This window comes from Schistocerca nitens, chromosome 5 (genome assembly GCF_023898315.1).
Source record: "Schistocerca nitens isolate TAMUIC-IGC-003100 chromosome 5, iqSchNite1.1, whole genome shotgun sequence".
NCBI lineage: Eukaryota > Metazoa > Arthropoda > Insecta > Orthoptera > Acrididae > Schistocerca > Schistocerca nitens.
This window is the reverse complement of record NC_064618.1, coordinates 508,659,184-508,677,026: the sequence shown is the minus strand read 5'-3', so window position 1 is coordinate 508,677,026 and position 17,843 is coordinate 508,659,184. Positions and strand designations below refer to the sequence as shown.

The following is a 17,843-nucleotide window of genomic DNA, read 5'->3' as shown; positions in this document are numbered from 1 at the left end:
CGTTTAATAAGTCACAGCTGCAAAACACTAACACGAATTCTTTACAGAAGAATGGAAAAACTGGTAGAAGCCGACCTCGGGGAAGATCAGTTTGGATTCTGTAGAAATATTGGCACATGTGAGGCAATACTGACCCTACAACTTATCTTAGAAGCTAGGTTAAGGAAAGGCAAACCTACGTTTCCAGCATTTGTAGACTTAGAGAAAGCTTTTGACAATGTTGACTGGAATACTCTCTTTCAAATTCTAAAAGTGGCACGGGTAAAATACAGGGAGTGAAAGGCTATTTACAATTTGTACAGAAACCAGATGGCAGTTATAAGAGTGGAGGGGTATGAAAGGGAAGCAGTGGTTGGGAAGGGAGTGAGACAGGGTTGTAGCCTATCCCCGATGTTATTCCATCTGTATATTGAGCAAGCAGTAAAGGAAACAAAAGAAAAGTTTGGAGTAGGTATTAAAGTCCATGGAGAAGAAATAAAAACGTTGAGGTTTGCCGATGACATTGTAATTTTGTCAGAGACTGCAAAGGACTTGGAAGAGCAGTTGAACGGAATGGACAGTGTCTTGAAAGGAGGATATAAGATGAACATCAACAAAAGCAAAACGAGGATAATGGAATGTAGTCGAATTAAGTCGGGTGATGCTGAGGGAATTAGATTAGGAAATGAGACACTTAAAAAGTAGTAAATGGGTTTTGCTATTTGGGGAGCAAAATAACTCACGGTGGTCAAAGTAGAGAAGATATAAAATGTAGACTGGCAATGGCAAGGAAAGCGTTTATGAAGAAGAGAAATTTGTTAACATCGAGTATAGATTTAAGTGTCAGGAAGTCGTTTCTGAAAGTACACTCCTGGAAATTGAAATAAGAACACCGTGAATTCATTGTCCCAGGAAGGGGAAACTTTATTGACACATTCCTGGGGTCAGATACATCACATGATCACACTGACAGAACCACAGGCACATAGACACAGGCAACAGAGCATGCACAATGTCGGCACTAGTACAGTGTATATCCACCTTTCGCAGCAATGCAGGCTGCTATTCTCCCATGGAGACGATCGTAGAGATGCTGGATGTAGTCCTGTGGAACGGCTTGCCATGTCATTTCCACCTGGCGCCTCAGTTGGACCAGCGTTCGTGCTGGACGTGCAGACCGCGTGAGACGACGCTTCATCCAGTCCCAAACATGCTCAATGGGGGACAGATCCGGAGATCTTGCTGGCCAGGGTAGTTGACTTACACCTTCTAGAGCACGTTGGGTGGCACGGGATACATGCGGACGTGCATTGTCCTGTTGGAACAGCAAGTTCCCTTGCCGGTCTAGGAATGGTAGAACGATGGGTTCGATGACGGTTTGGATGTACCGTGCACTATTCAGTGTCCCCTCGACGATCACCAGTGGTGTACGGCCAGTGTAGGAGATCGCTCCCCACACCATGATGCCGGGTGTTGGCCCTGTGTGCCTCGGTCGTATGCAGTCCTGATTGTGGCGCTCACCTGCACGGCGCCAAACACGCATACGACCATCATTGGCACCAAGGCAGAAGCGACTCTCATTGCTGAAGACGACACGTCTCCATTCGTCCCTCCATTCACGCCTGTCGCGACACCACTGGAGGCGGGCTGCACGATGTTGGGGCGTGAGCGGAAGACGGCCTAACAGTGTGCGGGACCGTAGCCCAGCTTCATGGAGACGGTTGCGAATGGTCCTCGCCTATACCCCAGGAGCAACAGTGTCCCTAATTTGCTGGGAAGTGGCGGTGCGGTCCCCTACGGCACTGCGTAGGATCCTACGGTCTTGGCGTGCATCCGTGCGTCGCTGCGGTCCGGTCCCAGGTCGACGGGCACGTGCACCTTCCGCCGACCACTGGCGACAACATCGATGTACTGTGTAGACTTGGCCACTGTTTCTATGTTTCGATACAGTGTATCGATACGTGGAACTGTTTCAGTGTTTCGGAACGGCTGTGGTTCACTGTTTCGAAACAGTGGTGTTTCATTCCGCCCCTGTCTCGGATAACCGGACCAGATTCGATCTCGAGCCAGACACAGAAACTGTATCGTTGTTTCAAAATAAGGCTGTTTCAGTCCACCTGTGCTTGGAACGGACTAATTGTATCGAAACAGTGATGTTTCATTCCGCTCTGTGTCGGACGAGATTCGGACTCGGCACAGGTACTGAAACACAACATACCACTTCGTGAAACACTTTCAAGAGTGTCGAAATCTTTTTGACAAGCAATAGCATGAAGATATCCGAAAATAAAGCTTCGTTTCTAGCTGACTGTTCTATCCCGAAATGGCGTAACGTCTGTTTTATAAACACTAACCAAACAAAAAAACAACGCATATTATTCACATTCAAAATAATAAATATGTGAAAATCATTCAGTTAAATTACACTTTTTTATAACATACGCTTCTCTGTTCATGAACAGTAATCATATTAAGAAACGCAAGTAAGCCTACAATATTGTGAATAAAAAAAGGCTTAGAGTGACAGTTATTAGACATATATACAAATTTGATGTAGGTATAATTGCAAGCAATCTGTTTGACATATCACTGATAGTGTAATGGTGAACGGGAAGGGCTGGGAAGCATGGTGAATTTATAGTAACGGTTCGAAACACCTTGAAAGACAAAATTTTTTTCTGTTATGTTTTGTTATTTATTCGAATTATTTGGCATTATTTGTGAGGCTATAGTCACTGTGCCTATTATCCACAATGATTCCCTTTGTGTGCATGGAAATTAGCAGGATGGGTATATTACCCATACTAGCGGAATGTGGGAATCCCTGTAGCATAACCGTTGTTTCTGCAGTTTGCTCCCACCTCCAGTTCCGTTCGTGGTGGTTCTTCTGTCTTCAGCTATGGCTGTCCTCAGCCAATTGAAAAGTATGAAAGTCACACGAGACGAAAGCAGCGCATTCGCTGCATGAAATACGAAACTGCCAAGACGCCTAAGTGATAGTTTCGTACTTTTCTGCGATATGATTAGCGCTCTCGAACCTCATTCGTGTTTATATGGACATACTTATACAGTAGACATTTAAGATGATAAAATGTGTAGGTTTATTAAATTACAAAATACAAACTGTTTCACTGTTTCGAAACGGAGTATCGAAACATTACATTGTACTGTTTCATTTGCTTCGAAACAGTTACGTGTTTCAGTTTGCCCATCTCTAGTACTGTGGAGACCTCACGCCCCACGTGTTGAGCAATTCGGCGGTACGTCCACCCGGCCTCCCGCATGCCCACTATACGCCCTCGCTCAAAGTCCGTCAACTGCAAATACGGTTCACGTCCACGCTGTCGCGGCATGCTACCAGTGTTAAAGACTGCGATGGAGCTCCGTATGCCACGGCAAACTGGCTGACACTGACGGCGGCGGTGCACAAATGCTGCGCAGCTAGCGCCATTCGACGGCCAACACCATGGTTCCTGGTGTGTCCGCTGTGCCGTGCGTGTGATCATTGCTTGTACAGCCCTCTCGCAGTATCCGGAGCAAGTATGGTGGGTCTGACACACCGGTGTCAATGTGTTCTTTTTTCCATTTCCAGGAGTGTATTTGTATGGAGTGTAGCCATGTATGGAAGTGAAACATGGACGATAAATAGTTTGGGCAAGAAGAGAATAGAAGCTTTCGAAATGTGGTGTTACAGAAGAATGCTGAAGATTAGATGGGTAGATCACATAACTAATGATGAAGTATTGAATAGAATTGGGGAGAAGAGGAGTTTGTGGCACAGCTTGACAAAAAGAAGGGACCGGTTAGTAGGACATGTTCTGAGGCATCAAGGGATCACAAATTTAGCATTGGAGGGCAGCGTGGAGGGTAAAAATCGTAGAGGGAGACCAAGAGATCAGTAAGTACTGGGAGATGAAGAAGCTTGCACAGGATAGGGTAGCATGGAGAGCTGCATCAAACCAGTCTCAGGACTGAAGACCACAACAACAACAAATGGCTTACAGGCAGACAAAGAAAACTGGAATCTGTTTGTGTGTGTGTGTGTTTGTTTTTTTTATGCAACATGGTTTGATCCTAACAACAATACCTTCCAGATAGTAAAGAATAACGTGTTGTGATGTTAAAGAAATATCTTAACTTCTTGTTGGTGCAAGAAAGAGAAAACACATCAGAATTATATAAGATTTCAGGCTAGATATCCTAATCAAGCTTCACTGATTTTATTTTATTTGTGTGCACTAGTAATGTAAGAAATATTGGATGACTGTTGGCTGGCAGAGACAAGACTGCTGAAATATAAAATGCTGTTCAGCATTCAGTACTGAACTATTTATTATTTGTAAAAAAGGAATGTCTTTTAATTTATTTCTTGATTTCTCTAAACATGCTGTACCTTGTTCCATACAGATTATGGTTGTATTCTGCAGACTCAAGAAACTCTCCATTGTTGATTGCAGCTTTCATTGCCTCTTTTGTTGTAAAATTATAGTGTACACCATCCACTTCCCCACTACGAGGACTTCGTGTTGTGTGAGACACAGAAAAACCAAACTTATCTGGAAATTCATCAAATAGCTTCTTCAATAGAGTTGATTTTCCACATCCAGATGGGCCACATATCACCATGGCCTTTGGATTTTCTTTCACCATTGTGTTATAAACTGTAACAAAGAAAGGACATCTTATAATGTCTCAGCATCAGATATACTGTTTTGTATTGTAGACAGAAGACCATAACAATCAAATAAATATTCATGAGAGCAATGGTTTACATACCTAATTGCTTCGTAAATGAGATCTTGTTTTGCAAAAAATTTAAGCATATTTTTGAAAGGTTCACAAATACAACTGACATTCTTGTTTTTTTAAGAAGTGGTGCACTTTAGTTTATTAAAGCTTGACCCATACCGATGGTATACCACTAAAAAATTTATGATGAGAATACCAAGGCATCCTCTTCAGTGAGATCCCTTTAATCAAATACATACTTTTCAAAACATATCAAGTAACCAAAACATTCTCATTGATATTCCATATATATAACATTCTGTAATATAAAAAGTATGGACCTGTTTAAAGATTTGGAAAGTGTTGATGCAAATGGCAGAGGTAAGTGTTAGTTTAGTTACGTGAACATATCTGAAACTGCACGAGTGTCATGACAAAAGCAATCATATACAGCCCTGTATACAGCAGAGTACTAAATGTGATTTATAAATCGTAGCAATTTTAATGAAAAAGATGGGTCAGATAAAAAAGGGGGACAAAAGGAATTACAGGGCAGGCACAGACAGACATCACCAACAGTAAAAGCAATGCAAACATCATAAAAACAGTGAGGGGGCAAGGATTAGTAAATACACAATGTTCTTCAGAATAGTTGATACTGTAATACTTAGTGGGAATTATATACGAAACTCAGTTATATATTTATATAGGAAACTCAAACATGTCAGCTACATAGTCATGTTATGCAGGACATTTAACTTTAGCATCTTGAACATACATAGCTTTTCGCGTGCCAAGAATTAAAATTTTGATTAATATAAGAGTATCATTCCTGGAATGAAATGAAAAAGATAACTATTATTATATAGGGCACTCTAAATAAAATGAGATAAATAATAATAATGTCGTGTGGCTAGGGTCTCCCGTCAGATAGGCGGATCGCCTGGTGCAAGTCTTTCTAGTTGAAGCCACTTCGGCGGAGATGAAGGCTACATGAACTATACTACTTTTTATTCTTCTCACACACAGGTTATACCACTGTTAATGGTTTATCAACAGTTGGTTGGTTAATTTGCAACAGACTGCTATATTATTCTTTTCCAGAAGACACCAGGACTATGCCTGTAAAGTAACTGTTTTGACAAAAAGAGAGGTAGCTAGATTAGGTCACTTGGCAAGATTATTATTATTATTATTATTATTATTATTATTATTATTATTATTATATCTCTATATAACAAAATGGAAAAATTGGGTGTAATCAACAAGAAGAGGAAAACCAAACAACTGCAGGATACCAAGTGTGAGACTGTAGTCCGTACATGGAAACTGAGATCAGTTGTAGATTTGTCTCCAGATTTTTTTTTTTTATTGTCTTTCTGTGTCAGAGAAATGTCAAAAGGAAAACAAGCAATGGACACTCCAGGTTGGAATATCAACAATATAAGGAAAAGGATAGATTGCTACTCACCATAAACATGACATGTTGAGTTGCAGAAAAGCACAATGGCATAACTGTTACACATTTAGCTTCAATCACAGCCTTCACCAGAAAAGAAAACACACAAACATTCATTCACACAAGCAAGCACACATGACAGCCATCTCCGGCAGCTTGGATCCGAATGCAACTGTCACACTGAATGACAGCAGCAACCTGAAGAGTGTGCGGAAGGGGAAGGATAGCAGGGTACAGTTGGGGGGAGAGAAGAGTGCTGTGTCACAGTGCGTGCAGGAACTAGATGGAGGGAAGACACGATTACAAGGTACAGCATTGGGAGGCTGAGGGGTTGGGAAGTGGGGAAAGGGGGAGGGGGGGGGGGGAGCCAAAAAGGAGAGGAACAGGGAAATGGAAAGACAGATGGGTGCACTGTCATAGGACGGCACACAATCAGGTTAAGTGAATGTGAACAGAGAGGAGATCATAGCAGAGAGGAGACAGAAACTTTTGGGTGGATGGCGTGGGGACAATAGGTTACTGTATTTCGAGGCCAGGATAGTTTCAGAAGTGGAGAATATGTTGAAAGAATAACTCCCGTCTGTACAGTTCAGGAAAGCCGGTGGTGGAGGGGAGGGTCCAGATGGCCTGGGTTGTGAAGCAGCCATTGAAATCAAGCATATTATGTCCAGCTGCATGTTGTGCCACACGGTGGTCTACTTTACCCTTGGTCACAGTTTGGCGGTGGCCAGTTATCTTGGTGGACAGCTGGTTGGTAGTCATACCAATATAAAAAGCTGTGCAATGAGTTTGCAGCAGAGCTGTTATATGACACAGCTGCTTTCACAGATGGCCTGGCCTCTGATGAGGTAAGGCAAGCCTGTGACAGGATTGGAATAGGAAGTGCTGGGTGGGTGAATTGGGCAGGTCTTGCACCTGGATCTTCCACAGGAATATGATTCTGTGGCAAAGGGTTGGGACTGGGAGTGGCACAAAGTTGGACTACAATGTTATGGAGCTTGGGTTGGCAAAGGAGCACCACTTTAGGAGAGGTGGGAAGGATCTTGGTTAAGATGTCACTTATTTCAGAGCATGATGATAAGGAATTAAAGCCTTGACAAAGGATGTGCTTCAGATGGCCCAGTCTGGAGTGGTATTGGGTAATGAAAGGGACACTCCTTTGCAGCTGTTTCTGGGGGGGCAGTGAGAGGACTGGGGGTTTGGGGGAAAATGGCATGGGAGATCTGTTTGCAGACTAGGTCTGAGGAATAATACCTGTTTGTGAAGGCCTTGGTGAGACCTTCAGCATACTGAGCAATGGAGTTTTGTCACTGTAGGGTGCCCAGGCTGCAGGTCAGAGATTTTTTGGTGTGAAAGGGATGACAGCTATCAAAATGCAGGTACTGTTGGTCATTGGTGGGTTTAACATGGGCATAAATGTGAATGAATTTCTTTCCTCTGACAGTTCCAAAGTCCAGGAAGGTGGCACGCTGGGTTAAGACCAACCAGGTGAATCGGGTGAGAGATAAAGTGTTGAGGTTGTGAAGGAACAAGGATAGGATGTCTTGGCCCTGAGCCCATCTATCCCCTGCACAGACTGCTATGCAGCACTCTTCCCCCCCCCCCCCCCAAACGGACCCTGCTATCCCTTTCCCCTCCCCGCCCCCTCCGAGATTGCTGCTTTCGTTCAATGTGACAGTTGCATTCCGGTCTGAGATGTAAGATATGGCAGTCGTGTGTGTGTAAGGTATGCTCGCATGTGAGAATGAATGAATGAATGTGTGTGTGTGTGTGTGTGTGTGTGTGTGTGTGTGCTTTTCTGAAGACGTCTTTGGCAGGATGTAAATTGTGTAACAGTCTTTTTGTTGTGTCTGTCTGCAGCTCAACATGTCATCTTTATGGTGACTAGCAATCTCCTTATATTGTTGATATAAAAGGAAAACAAGTATTGACAAAGGGAACAAGTACAAAAAGTCAAATAAACTGAGGATATAAGATACTGTCACTGTCGGTTGGAGGAAAGAAGTAGTTTTGCCCCTATACTTCTTAGCCTGTTCTTGAGGACAATATTATGGAAATGGAAGAGGAGGTAGAAGATGAAATGGGAGATATGATACTGCGTGAAGAGTTTGACAGAGCACTGAAAGACCTAAGTCGAAACAAGGCCCCGGGAGTAGACGACGTTCCATTAGAACTACTGATAGCCTTGGAAGAGCCAGCTCTGACAAAACTCTACCACCTGGTGAGCAAGATGTATGAGACAGGCGAAATACCGTCAGACTTCATGAAGAATACAATAATTCCAATCCCAAAGAAAGCAGGTGCTGACAGATGTGAAAATTACTGAACTATCAGTTTAATAAGCCACGACTGCAAAATACTAACACGGATTCTTTACAGACAAATGGAAAAACTGGTAGAAGCCGACCTTGGGGAAGATCAGTTTGGATTCTGTAGAAATGTTGGAACACGTAGGCAATACTGACCCTATGATTTATCTTAGAGAATAGATTAAGCAAAGGCAAACCTACGTTTCTAGCATTTGTAGACTTAGAGAAAGCTTTTGACAATGTTGATTGGAATACTTTCTTTCATATTCTGAAGGTGGCAGGGGTAAAATACAGGGAGCGAAAGGCTATTTATAATTTGTACAGAAACCAGATGGCAGTTATAAGAGTCGAGGGGCATGAAAGGGAAGCAGTGGTTGGGAAGGGAGTGAGACAGGGTTGTAGCCTATCCCCAATGTTATTTAATCTGTATATTGAGCAAGCAGTAAAGGAAACAAAAGAAAAGTTCAGAGTAGGAATTAAAATCCACGGAGAAGAAATAAAAACTTTGAGGTTCGCCGATGACATTGTAATTCTGTCAGAGACAGCAAAGGACCTGGAAGAGCAGCTGAACGGAATGGACAGTGTCCTGAAAGGAGGATATAAGATGAACATCAACAAAAGCAAAACGAGGATCATGGAATGTAGTCGAATTAAATCGGGTGTGGGAATTAGATTAGGAAGTGAGACGCTTAAAGTAGTAAATGAGTTTTGCTATTTGGGAGCAAAATAACTCACGATGGTTGAAGTAGAGAGGATATAAAATGTAGACTGGCAATGGCAAGGAAAGCGTTTCTGAAGAAGAGAAATTTGTTAACATTGAGTATAGATTACAGTGTCAGGAAGTCGTTTCTGGAAGTATTTGTATGGAGTGTAGCCATGTATGGAAGTGAAACATGGACGATAAACAGTTAGGACGAGAAGAAAATAGAAGCTTTCGAGATGTGGTGCTACAGAAGAATGCTAAAGATTAGGTGGGTAGATCACATGACTAATGAGGAAGTACTGAATAGAATTGGGGAGAAGGCGAGTTTGTGGCACAACTTGACTAGAAGAAGGGATCGGTTGGTAGGATATATTCTGAGGCATCAAGGGATCACCAATTTAGTATTGGAGGGTAGAGTGGAGGGTAAAAATCATAGAGGGAGACCAAGAGATGAATACACTAAACAGATTCAGAAGGATGTAGGTTGCAGTAGGTATTGGGAGATGAAGCTTGCACAGGATAGAGTAGCATGGAGAGCTGCATCAAACCAGTCACTGGACTGAAGACTACAACAACAACAACAACAACAACTTCTTAGCAACTAGAGAGAGGTGAAAATATAGTCCACTGCAAATTCAATACCTTTCTGCAAATAGACATAATATTTACACTTTCCAAGAGGAAACTCGGTGCAGTGGATGACAGGATAGCTCAACTGATACAAATTGAAGGTACTTAACCAGCACTTACAGGTTACCCTGGCTCCCAACCTAGCCTCACTGCATTTGCACACAGCACTGAACTGAGCACAGCACCTGCTTTTGTATACAAAAGTGTATATGACACACGGAGTTAATGAAAGAGAAAATAAAACTCAGCACAGTGAAGACAAATCTCAACGGTGGAACTACATCACATTGCATTGTATGCCAGGTTATGGTTAAGCCTGTATAATTTGTGCAATCAGCTACCACATTTAGGGTCTTTTTGGGGCATGCAAATAGAACATCAGTCAAAATCTCCACCCTCCCCTCTTTTGGTTTTACAAAGCTAAAGACACCACTGTTCTTCATTTAATTCTATGCACTATTGATGGCACCTGATTCAATTGACAAAGGTTAATCTAAGAAATTGACAACAGCTATACATATCTATTCTTTTAGTTGTTTCAACTTTCAATATATGTGTTTTTACAATGTAAATCACTGAAAAACAGATTCCTCAGTTACAACTACCACACTGTGGACTGTGATAGTCCTCAGCAGTACTGTAATATTTACCTAAAAATAAAACCTAAGAAAGGTAAATCAAAAGTAGCTTTTGTAGTCATTGCCTTACAGTCTGTTCTGCTGAAAAAAGATGTAGAATATAAACTGCAATTTTAACTATTGTTGCACACTTTTCAAAGAGTATGCACTGACCAATCTAGTGAGGTATTTTACAAATAAGTATTGATTGAAAATGAGATTTTCACTCTGCAGCGGAGTGTGTGCTGATACGAAACTTCCTGGTAGATTAAAACTGTGTGCTGGACCAAGACTCAAACTCGGGTCCTTTGCCTTTTGCGGGCAAGTGCTCTACTGACTGAGTTACCCAAGCACGACTCATGTCCCATCCCCACAGCAAGTTTGGAAGGTAGGAGACAAGGTACTGGTAGAATTGAAGCTGTGAGGACAGGTCGTGAGTCATGCTTGGCTAGCTCAGTCAGTAGAGCACTTGCCTGCAATAGGCAAAGGTCTCAAGTTAATAGTCTCTGTCCAGCACACAGTTTTATTGCCAGGAAGCTTCAAGTATTGATTGAGGTTTGACAATACTAAGAAGCTGCTTATAAACCAAACTTGCAAGTCTGCCAAGTGAAGCCAAAAGCAAGAAAGTTTATGGGAGAACACCTCGACATACTTGAAAGTCAAATTATGTCTACACAGGTATCTCATTTCAATGGTGTGATGGTCAAAAACTCTCAGTACTTCAAAAGAGATCAAATGTGGTAGCAGCAAAACAGAGATGAAATTCATTTTTCTTGTTTGAATCCATTTACCAATTTCCTTGCAGTTCCTATGAAGGTTAGAGAGTAGTCTAACTTATGTTTACTGCTAACAGCATCAGCACTACTGCATGCTGTCTGACAGAAAGATAGACAAAGTGTCTTTTATTTTCAAAAAAGTGTAACAAGACAGACACTTACATCAAAACAACATTCTTCTGTAGATGTTTTGGAACATATTTTATACATAAATGTGATTATACTGATCTAACAAGCTGCTCTACTGGAATCAGCATGAGTTTCAAAAGCAAAAACTGTGTAAAACTCACTCTGACTACAAACTTGCGAAGGCTATAGAGAAGTGTGATCAGATGGGTGCTGCATTCCTTGACTTTCAAAAGGTTTACTACACAACTGCATATAATTAATTAAGTACAGGTTTATGTAATATCTAATCCAACATCCATCTGGTACATGAATTTCCTGTCAGGTAAAATTAAATATGCAGTGCTTTTTGAGCAAATACAACATTGACATTAACAATATGCATAAATGACATAGTGAATAGTACCATAAATTGTTTCATATTGTTCATCGATGGCAATATTTAATGCGATTTCAGATGGGGCTGGTTGTGACATTCAGAAAGATTTATGAAATATCATGACTTCCTGTGACAAATTTTAGTTCATGTTAAACAAAACTAAATGTAAAATAATGCATAAACTTAGGTGAAAGCTACTACAATGTCAATAACATTATACCTACACATGTCTGAATAATGTAGATGATATGTATAATTTGTGCTTGATTTTTTTTTAATTTTATAAGAGGATTATGCAACAACTCATATAAGATGATGATGTTATTGTTGTGGTTGTCGGTTCAAAGGATGGTCTGATGCAGTTTTCTACTGCACAAGCCTTTTCATCTCTGCATAACCACTGAAAGCTACATCCATTTGAACCCATGTACTTGGTCTTCCTCTACATTTTTACCACTGCCCCCCAACTCTTAATATTCCTTGATGCCACAGGATGTGACTAATCAACCAACCCCTTCTTTTAGTCAAATTGAGCTATCTTTCCTTCCCAATTTGATTCAGTACTTCCTCATTATTTACCTGATCAACCTACCTAATTTTCAGTATTCTTCTGTATCATCAAACTGCTTATCGTACAGTTTCACTATTGTAGAAGGCTAAATTCCAGACAACCTCTTCAAAAAAAGACTTGCCACGACTTATACCTATTTTTTATGTTAACAAATTTCTCTTTCACAGATATGCATTTATTGTTATTACCAGGCTAAATTTTATATCCTCGTGATTTCAGTCATTATTAGTTATTTTGCTACTCAAATAAGATAATTCATCGATTACTTTTAGCACCTCATTACCTACTTTGATCTGCCTCAGCAGTGCCAGATTTGATTTAACAACTTTCTATTATCCTTGTTTCACTTTTGTTGATGTTTATCTTATAAACTATTTTCCAAACACTATCCATTCTTTTCAGCTACACTTCCAAGTCCTTTGACAAGTCTGCCAGAATCACCTCAAAAGTTTTTATTTCTTCTCCTTAAACTTCAATTCCCTTTTTAAATTTCACTTGGTTTCCTTCGCAGTTTGAATAATCCTGAGGATAGACTATAATCTTGTCTCACTCCCTAACTACAGCTTTCCATTTGTGTCCTTTGACTCTTATAACTGCAGTCTGGTTTCTCTACAAATTGTGAATAACCTTTCACTCATCATCACCATCATTTAAAGAGTGATTATGCCTTTCAGCGTTCAGTCCGGAGCATAGTCCCCCTTATAAAATTCCTCTATGATCCCCTATTCAGTGCTAACATTGGAGCCTCTTCAGACGTTAAGCCTATTACTTCAAAATCATTCTTAACCGAATCCAGGTACCTTCTCCCTTGGTCTACCCCAACTCCTCCTACCCTCTACTGCTGAACCCATGAGCCTCTTGGGTAACCTTGCTTCTCCCATGCGTGTAACATGACCCCACCATCTAAGCCTGTTCACCCTGACTGCTACATCTATAGAGTTCATTCCCAGTTTTTCTTTGATTCCCTCATTGTGGACACCCTCCTGCCATTGTTCCCATCTACTAGTACCTGCAATCATCCTAGCTACTTTCATATCTGTAACCTCAACCTTATTGATAAGGTAACCTGAATCCACCCAGCTTTCGCTCCCATACAACAAAGTTGGTCGAAAGATTGAATGGTGCACAGGTAACTTAGTCTTGGTACTGACTTCCTTCTTGCAGAAGAGAGTAGATCGTAGCTGAGCGCTCACTGCATTAGCTTTGCTACACCTCGCTTCCAGTTCTTTCACTATGTTGCTATCCTGTGAGAATATGCATCCTACTTGAAACCGTCCACCTGTTCTAACTTTGTTCCTCCTATTTGGCACTCAATCCGTTTATCTCTCTTTCCCACTGACATTACTTTCGTTTTGGAGATGCTAATCTTCATACCATAGTCCTTACATTCTGATCTCGTTCTGAAATATTACTTTGCAAACTTTCAATCCAATCTGCCATCACTACTAAGTCATCCGCATATGCGAGACTGCTTATTTTGTTTTCACATATTTTAATCTCACCCAGCCAGTCTATTGTTTTCAACAGATGATCCATAAATAATATCAACAACAGTGGAGACAAGTTGCAGCCTTGTCTTACCCCTGAAAGTACTCTGAACCATGAACTCAATTTACCGTTAACTCTGACTGCTGCCCGACTATCTATTTAAAGATCTTTAATTGCTTGCAAAAGTTCGCCTTCTGTTCCATAATCTCGTAGAACAGACAATAACTTCCTCCTAGGAACCCGGTCATATGCTTTTTCTAGATCTATAAAGCATAGATACAATTCCCTGTTCCACTCTTAACACTTCTCCATTATTTGCCGTAAGCTAAAGATCTGATATCCTGACAACCTCTAAGAGGCCTAAACCCACATTGATTTTCATCCAATTTGTCCTCAACTAATACTCACACTTTCCTTTCAACGATACCTGAGAAGGCTACACAGGATAATTGAAATGGTGTGGGAGTCGGGACAGGTTTCATCAGACTAGACGAAAGCAGTAATCACATTTCACTCCCTATATTTTATCTCTGTAAGCTTTAATATTTCAAAAAGAGTAGTCAAGTGAACACTGTCGAAAGCTTCCTCTAAATCTATAAATGTAGGTCTGTCTTTCTTCAGAATATTATCTATGTCACAGGGTTAGTAATGCCTCTTGTGTTTTCACATTCTCTGGAACACAAAATGGTCTTCTCTTGTGTTGGCTTATACCAGTTTCCTCATTTTTCTGTAAATAATTTGTGTCAGTATTTTGTGACTATGGCTTACTGAACTGATAGTTCAATAGTATTCACACCTGTCAGCACATGATTTCTTTGGAAATTGTATGTATATCAAATTCTCATGCTTAATCATGTGTGCTATGTGAAATCCATGATGATGAAATTTGAAGTCTCAGGGCAAATGCAGAAGCATAAAGATGTCTCTTTCACTTCAGCAAATTAAAAGACAACCAACAGCAGTATGAGGTACTTGTCACGATACATCATATATAGGAAGACCTTTAGAAAGCTCTCTCTTTAATAGAAACTATCACTCTGTTTTAGAATATGCACATGATCAGCATTAATGGAATTTACGTCTGACATTATTTTCTTTCTGTAATCAGATCCCTTCTGCATATTCACAGAGTTGAAGATTACAGTGGAGGTTTTGTGCACTATCTGTCTACAAACTGTTTAAATTTTGTTCTGCTTGATTTCATGCATTAACTGTTCCTGTGTTGTGTTTATGGGGCAAACATGAGTCCATTCAACACAAGGCATTGTACAGTGCACAACAAATGGTATATTTTATCATTCGTAGTCACGTCTCCCCTATCCCATTCATGTGAATTACAATAGACTGCATCACTATCACTCTAATCTCTCTTGTATTATTTTTGTGATCCATGTGTTAGATATAAGAAAGAAGTAACAGAAATGTTGCACAGTCTTCATCAAATACCTGTACTGTAGTCTTGCTAGCTGGAGTTCTGAGTTAAGCTATATGAGTAACTAGAACATAAATATTCTATGAATTGTGGTTAATTGGAAGTTACAAATTTTTGTAATATCAAATCATCTTTTCAGCTTTGCTTAAATTCTTATTAAAAATAAATATTGTAATATCAATTGTCATTACCTTATTTCACCTCAGCACTAATACTCCCACCAAATGTAGTTAAATGATTTTCACCTGTCAACAAAAATATGTACATACAGCATTGCATTCCAATATTTATTGTGTAGCTGCTCTATCCTCACCCTCTAAGTAGGTTAAGCATTCAGACAAATACAGGCTATAAAATCATCACCATGAAGTATAGTGTTGTATGAGATCAGAGTACATTTGCTACATATCTTCACCAATCTGCAAAATATACTTATTTAATCTATTTTCCTTCTCTTAAATAAAACCTGTGACTTGGAGCAAACATGTTATATATTACCTTATTTGTTCAGATTTCTTTAAAACTGATAATTGTGTATTTAATTTATCATTTAATGTATATGATATTTTAGATTCTAAGATATTTGTAGTCCTTCACTTAAACTGAAATATTTCTCTATTTGAAATTTCTGCTGTAGCTATTCCATCTCATCAAACCAATATCTTAATTTTCGTGTCACTTCTCAATCCGCAGAAGATTCTATAACTTTTTTCCTCCTTCAGTCTCCATTTACTTCCTAAATTATGTTTCCTGTATTGAGTATCTTACCGCATTTTATTTGTGTGTTTCAAACATTCAAAGAATTGGAACATGTTGATGGACTATTATATTGTTGTTACAATCCTCAGACAAACTTTCCTATCCTTATTATTGTCCTTAAAATATCAAGGTAAGCAGTTTCTCAAAATATGAGTGAGCCAGTTACCATGGAACATATTAAGTTTCACTACCAATTAAAATATACAGTACGTCCCATTTCAGACTGAGAGCTGTACTCTTCTAAAAACTAAAAGTACATGTCTCCAAAATAATATGAACACTGAAAGTAGCTTGCAAAATGCACTATTGTAATAATAATAATATCAAGAAAACTATTCAGGATCAAAAGGACTATTGGTTAGCCCCATTACTGTAATCAGCTGTATGAAGTATAACACACTCTGGAATGTTACAATGTACACATCTGAAAACGTAGCCTGGTGAGCAGAACTTCATACATTTCAGAAAATACAAACTAAGTCCATCCCAACAATTAAGCAGGTAAAATTAAGTCTACAACTCATTACCATATGTTGGACTAGGGGTAAAGTATCTGAAGAGTGGAATCTGCCTAAAATTTTCTCCACATTTAAGAAAAGCAACAGAAGTGACCCAAACAACTATAAAGTAATTTGCCTAGTTAACACAGGCTATAAAAACTATAATACTATCTTAAGTAATGGACTGTGCCCTGTCTCAGATACTATTTTATTAGAAGAAAAAATAGGTTTTAGAAAAGAACAATCCTATATTGATGCCATTTTTAGTATAAAACAGCTGACAGAAAAAGGAAAGAATTTAACTTTGGGATGCACTTAGCTTTCGTAGATTAAAAAGAAATCATTTGAAAAAGCCAACAGACTACTAGTGTCGTGGATTAAGAAAACAAGAGGTTACCCAACACATTTAATTAACCCTGTAAACGTTCATTACAAAGAGCCAACAATTATAACCAAAGGTAGAGATAACTTGTCTGATCAGTTAACAACAACACAGGGAGTTAAGCAGACTCCAACTCTTTCCAGCATCTACATAAAAGGTCTTGTTGGGAACAAGGCATCACCTACTGCATTAAGATTGACAGAGAGAAATATCTTAATATTCTACTGTAGGCAGATGATGAATTAATAATTGCGTAAACAGAGGATAAACTTTACAGATCTTTTTATCATCTCAGTTCACTGGCTTCTAAATATAACATAAACATCTCCACTAACAATAACAAAGGTTACAGAATTCGATGGAACATCCACTTTTAAGATCGAAATTTGTAATAAATAATGTAATATTGGAACACATAACCCACTTTCGCGGTCTCAGCTGTGACACATGATGAAATTCTGACAATGAAATTGATAACAAGATCCTAAAATTCAGTGCAATCTGGAAAGAATTAGTAATATGGTACAAAAATTCTACAAAAGTGACACAAATGAAGTTTTACGAGGTCATGGATCTCAGACACGCATTCCCATGCAAACAGATATGAGCAGGATCTAGGCTGTGGAAACATTTCTTCACAGTGTTAAAGGGGGAACTAGAGAAGATTGCTTCAGACATGAAGACATTAGGAATAAATTAAAAGTTGATTCAGTGCACAAGAAAATAAATCCAAGAAGTAACAGATGGCAGGGACATGTAGGTACGAAGTGTTAAAATAGACTTCCAAAACAAATTCTTGTCTGCAAATCTACAGGGACAAGACAGAGAGGAAGAACATGGATGAAATGGCTGGACCTTATACATCAGAAAAAGTGAAATCACCTAACCCATGAAGGAAGGGGAGGAGGAGGAGGCTGCTGAATAGGAAGGTTGGTTTGAACACCAAAGTGTGAAGTGTTTCAGGTCATCTTGGGCTGTGTGGTAGTTTGTTGTACTTCACCCAAT

General features: G+C 39.7%; 1 protein-coding gene across 2 annotated transcripts in view; it reads right to left on the bottom strand.

The window, feature by feature from the left end:
• Nucleotides 1-17,843, bottom strand: part of LOC126259913 (guanylate kinase) — a 51,240-nt gene that overhangs the window by 22,204 nt on the left and 11,193 nt on the right. Inside the window, exons 2-4 of one of the 2 annotated variants that reach the window (XM_049957003.1) lie at nucleotides 15,389-15,442; nucleotides 4,756-4,949; nucleotides 4,373-4,640 (exon numbers count right to left, since the gene is read on the bottom strand). In XM_049957003.1, coding sequence (XP_049812960.1) covers nucleotides 4,373-4,640; nucleotides 4,756-4,834 — 347 coding nt within the window. In that variant the 5' untranslated portion in view covers nucleotides 4,835-4,949; nucleotides 15,389-15,442. The remainder of the gene's footprint in view (nucleotides 1-4,372; nucleotides 4,641-4,755; nucleotides 4,950-15,388; nucleotides 15,443-17,843) is intronic. The other variant, XM_049957005.1, reaches the window with a different exon arrangement.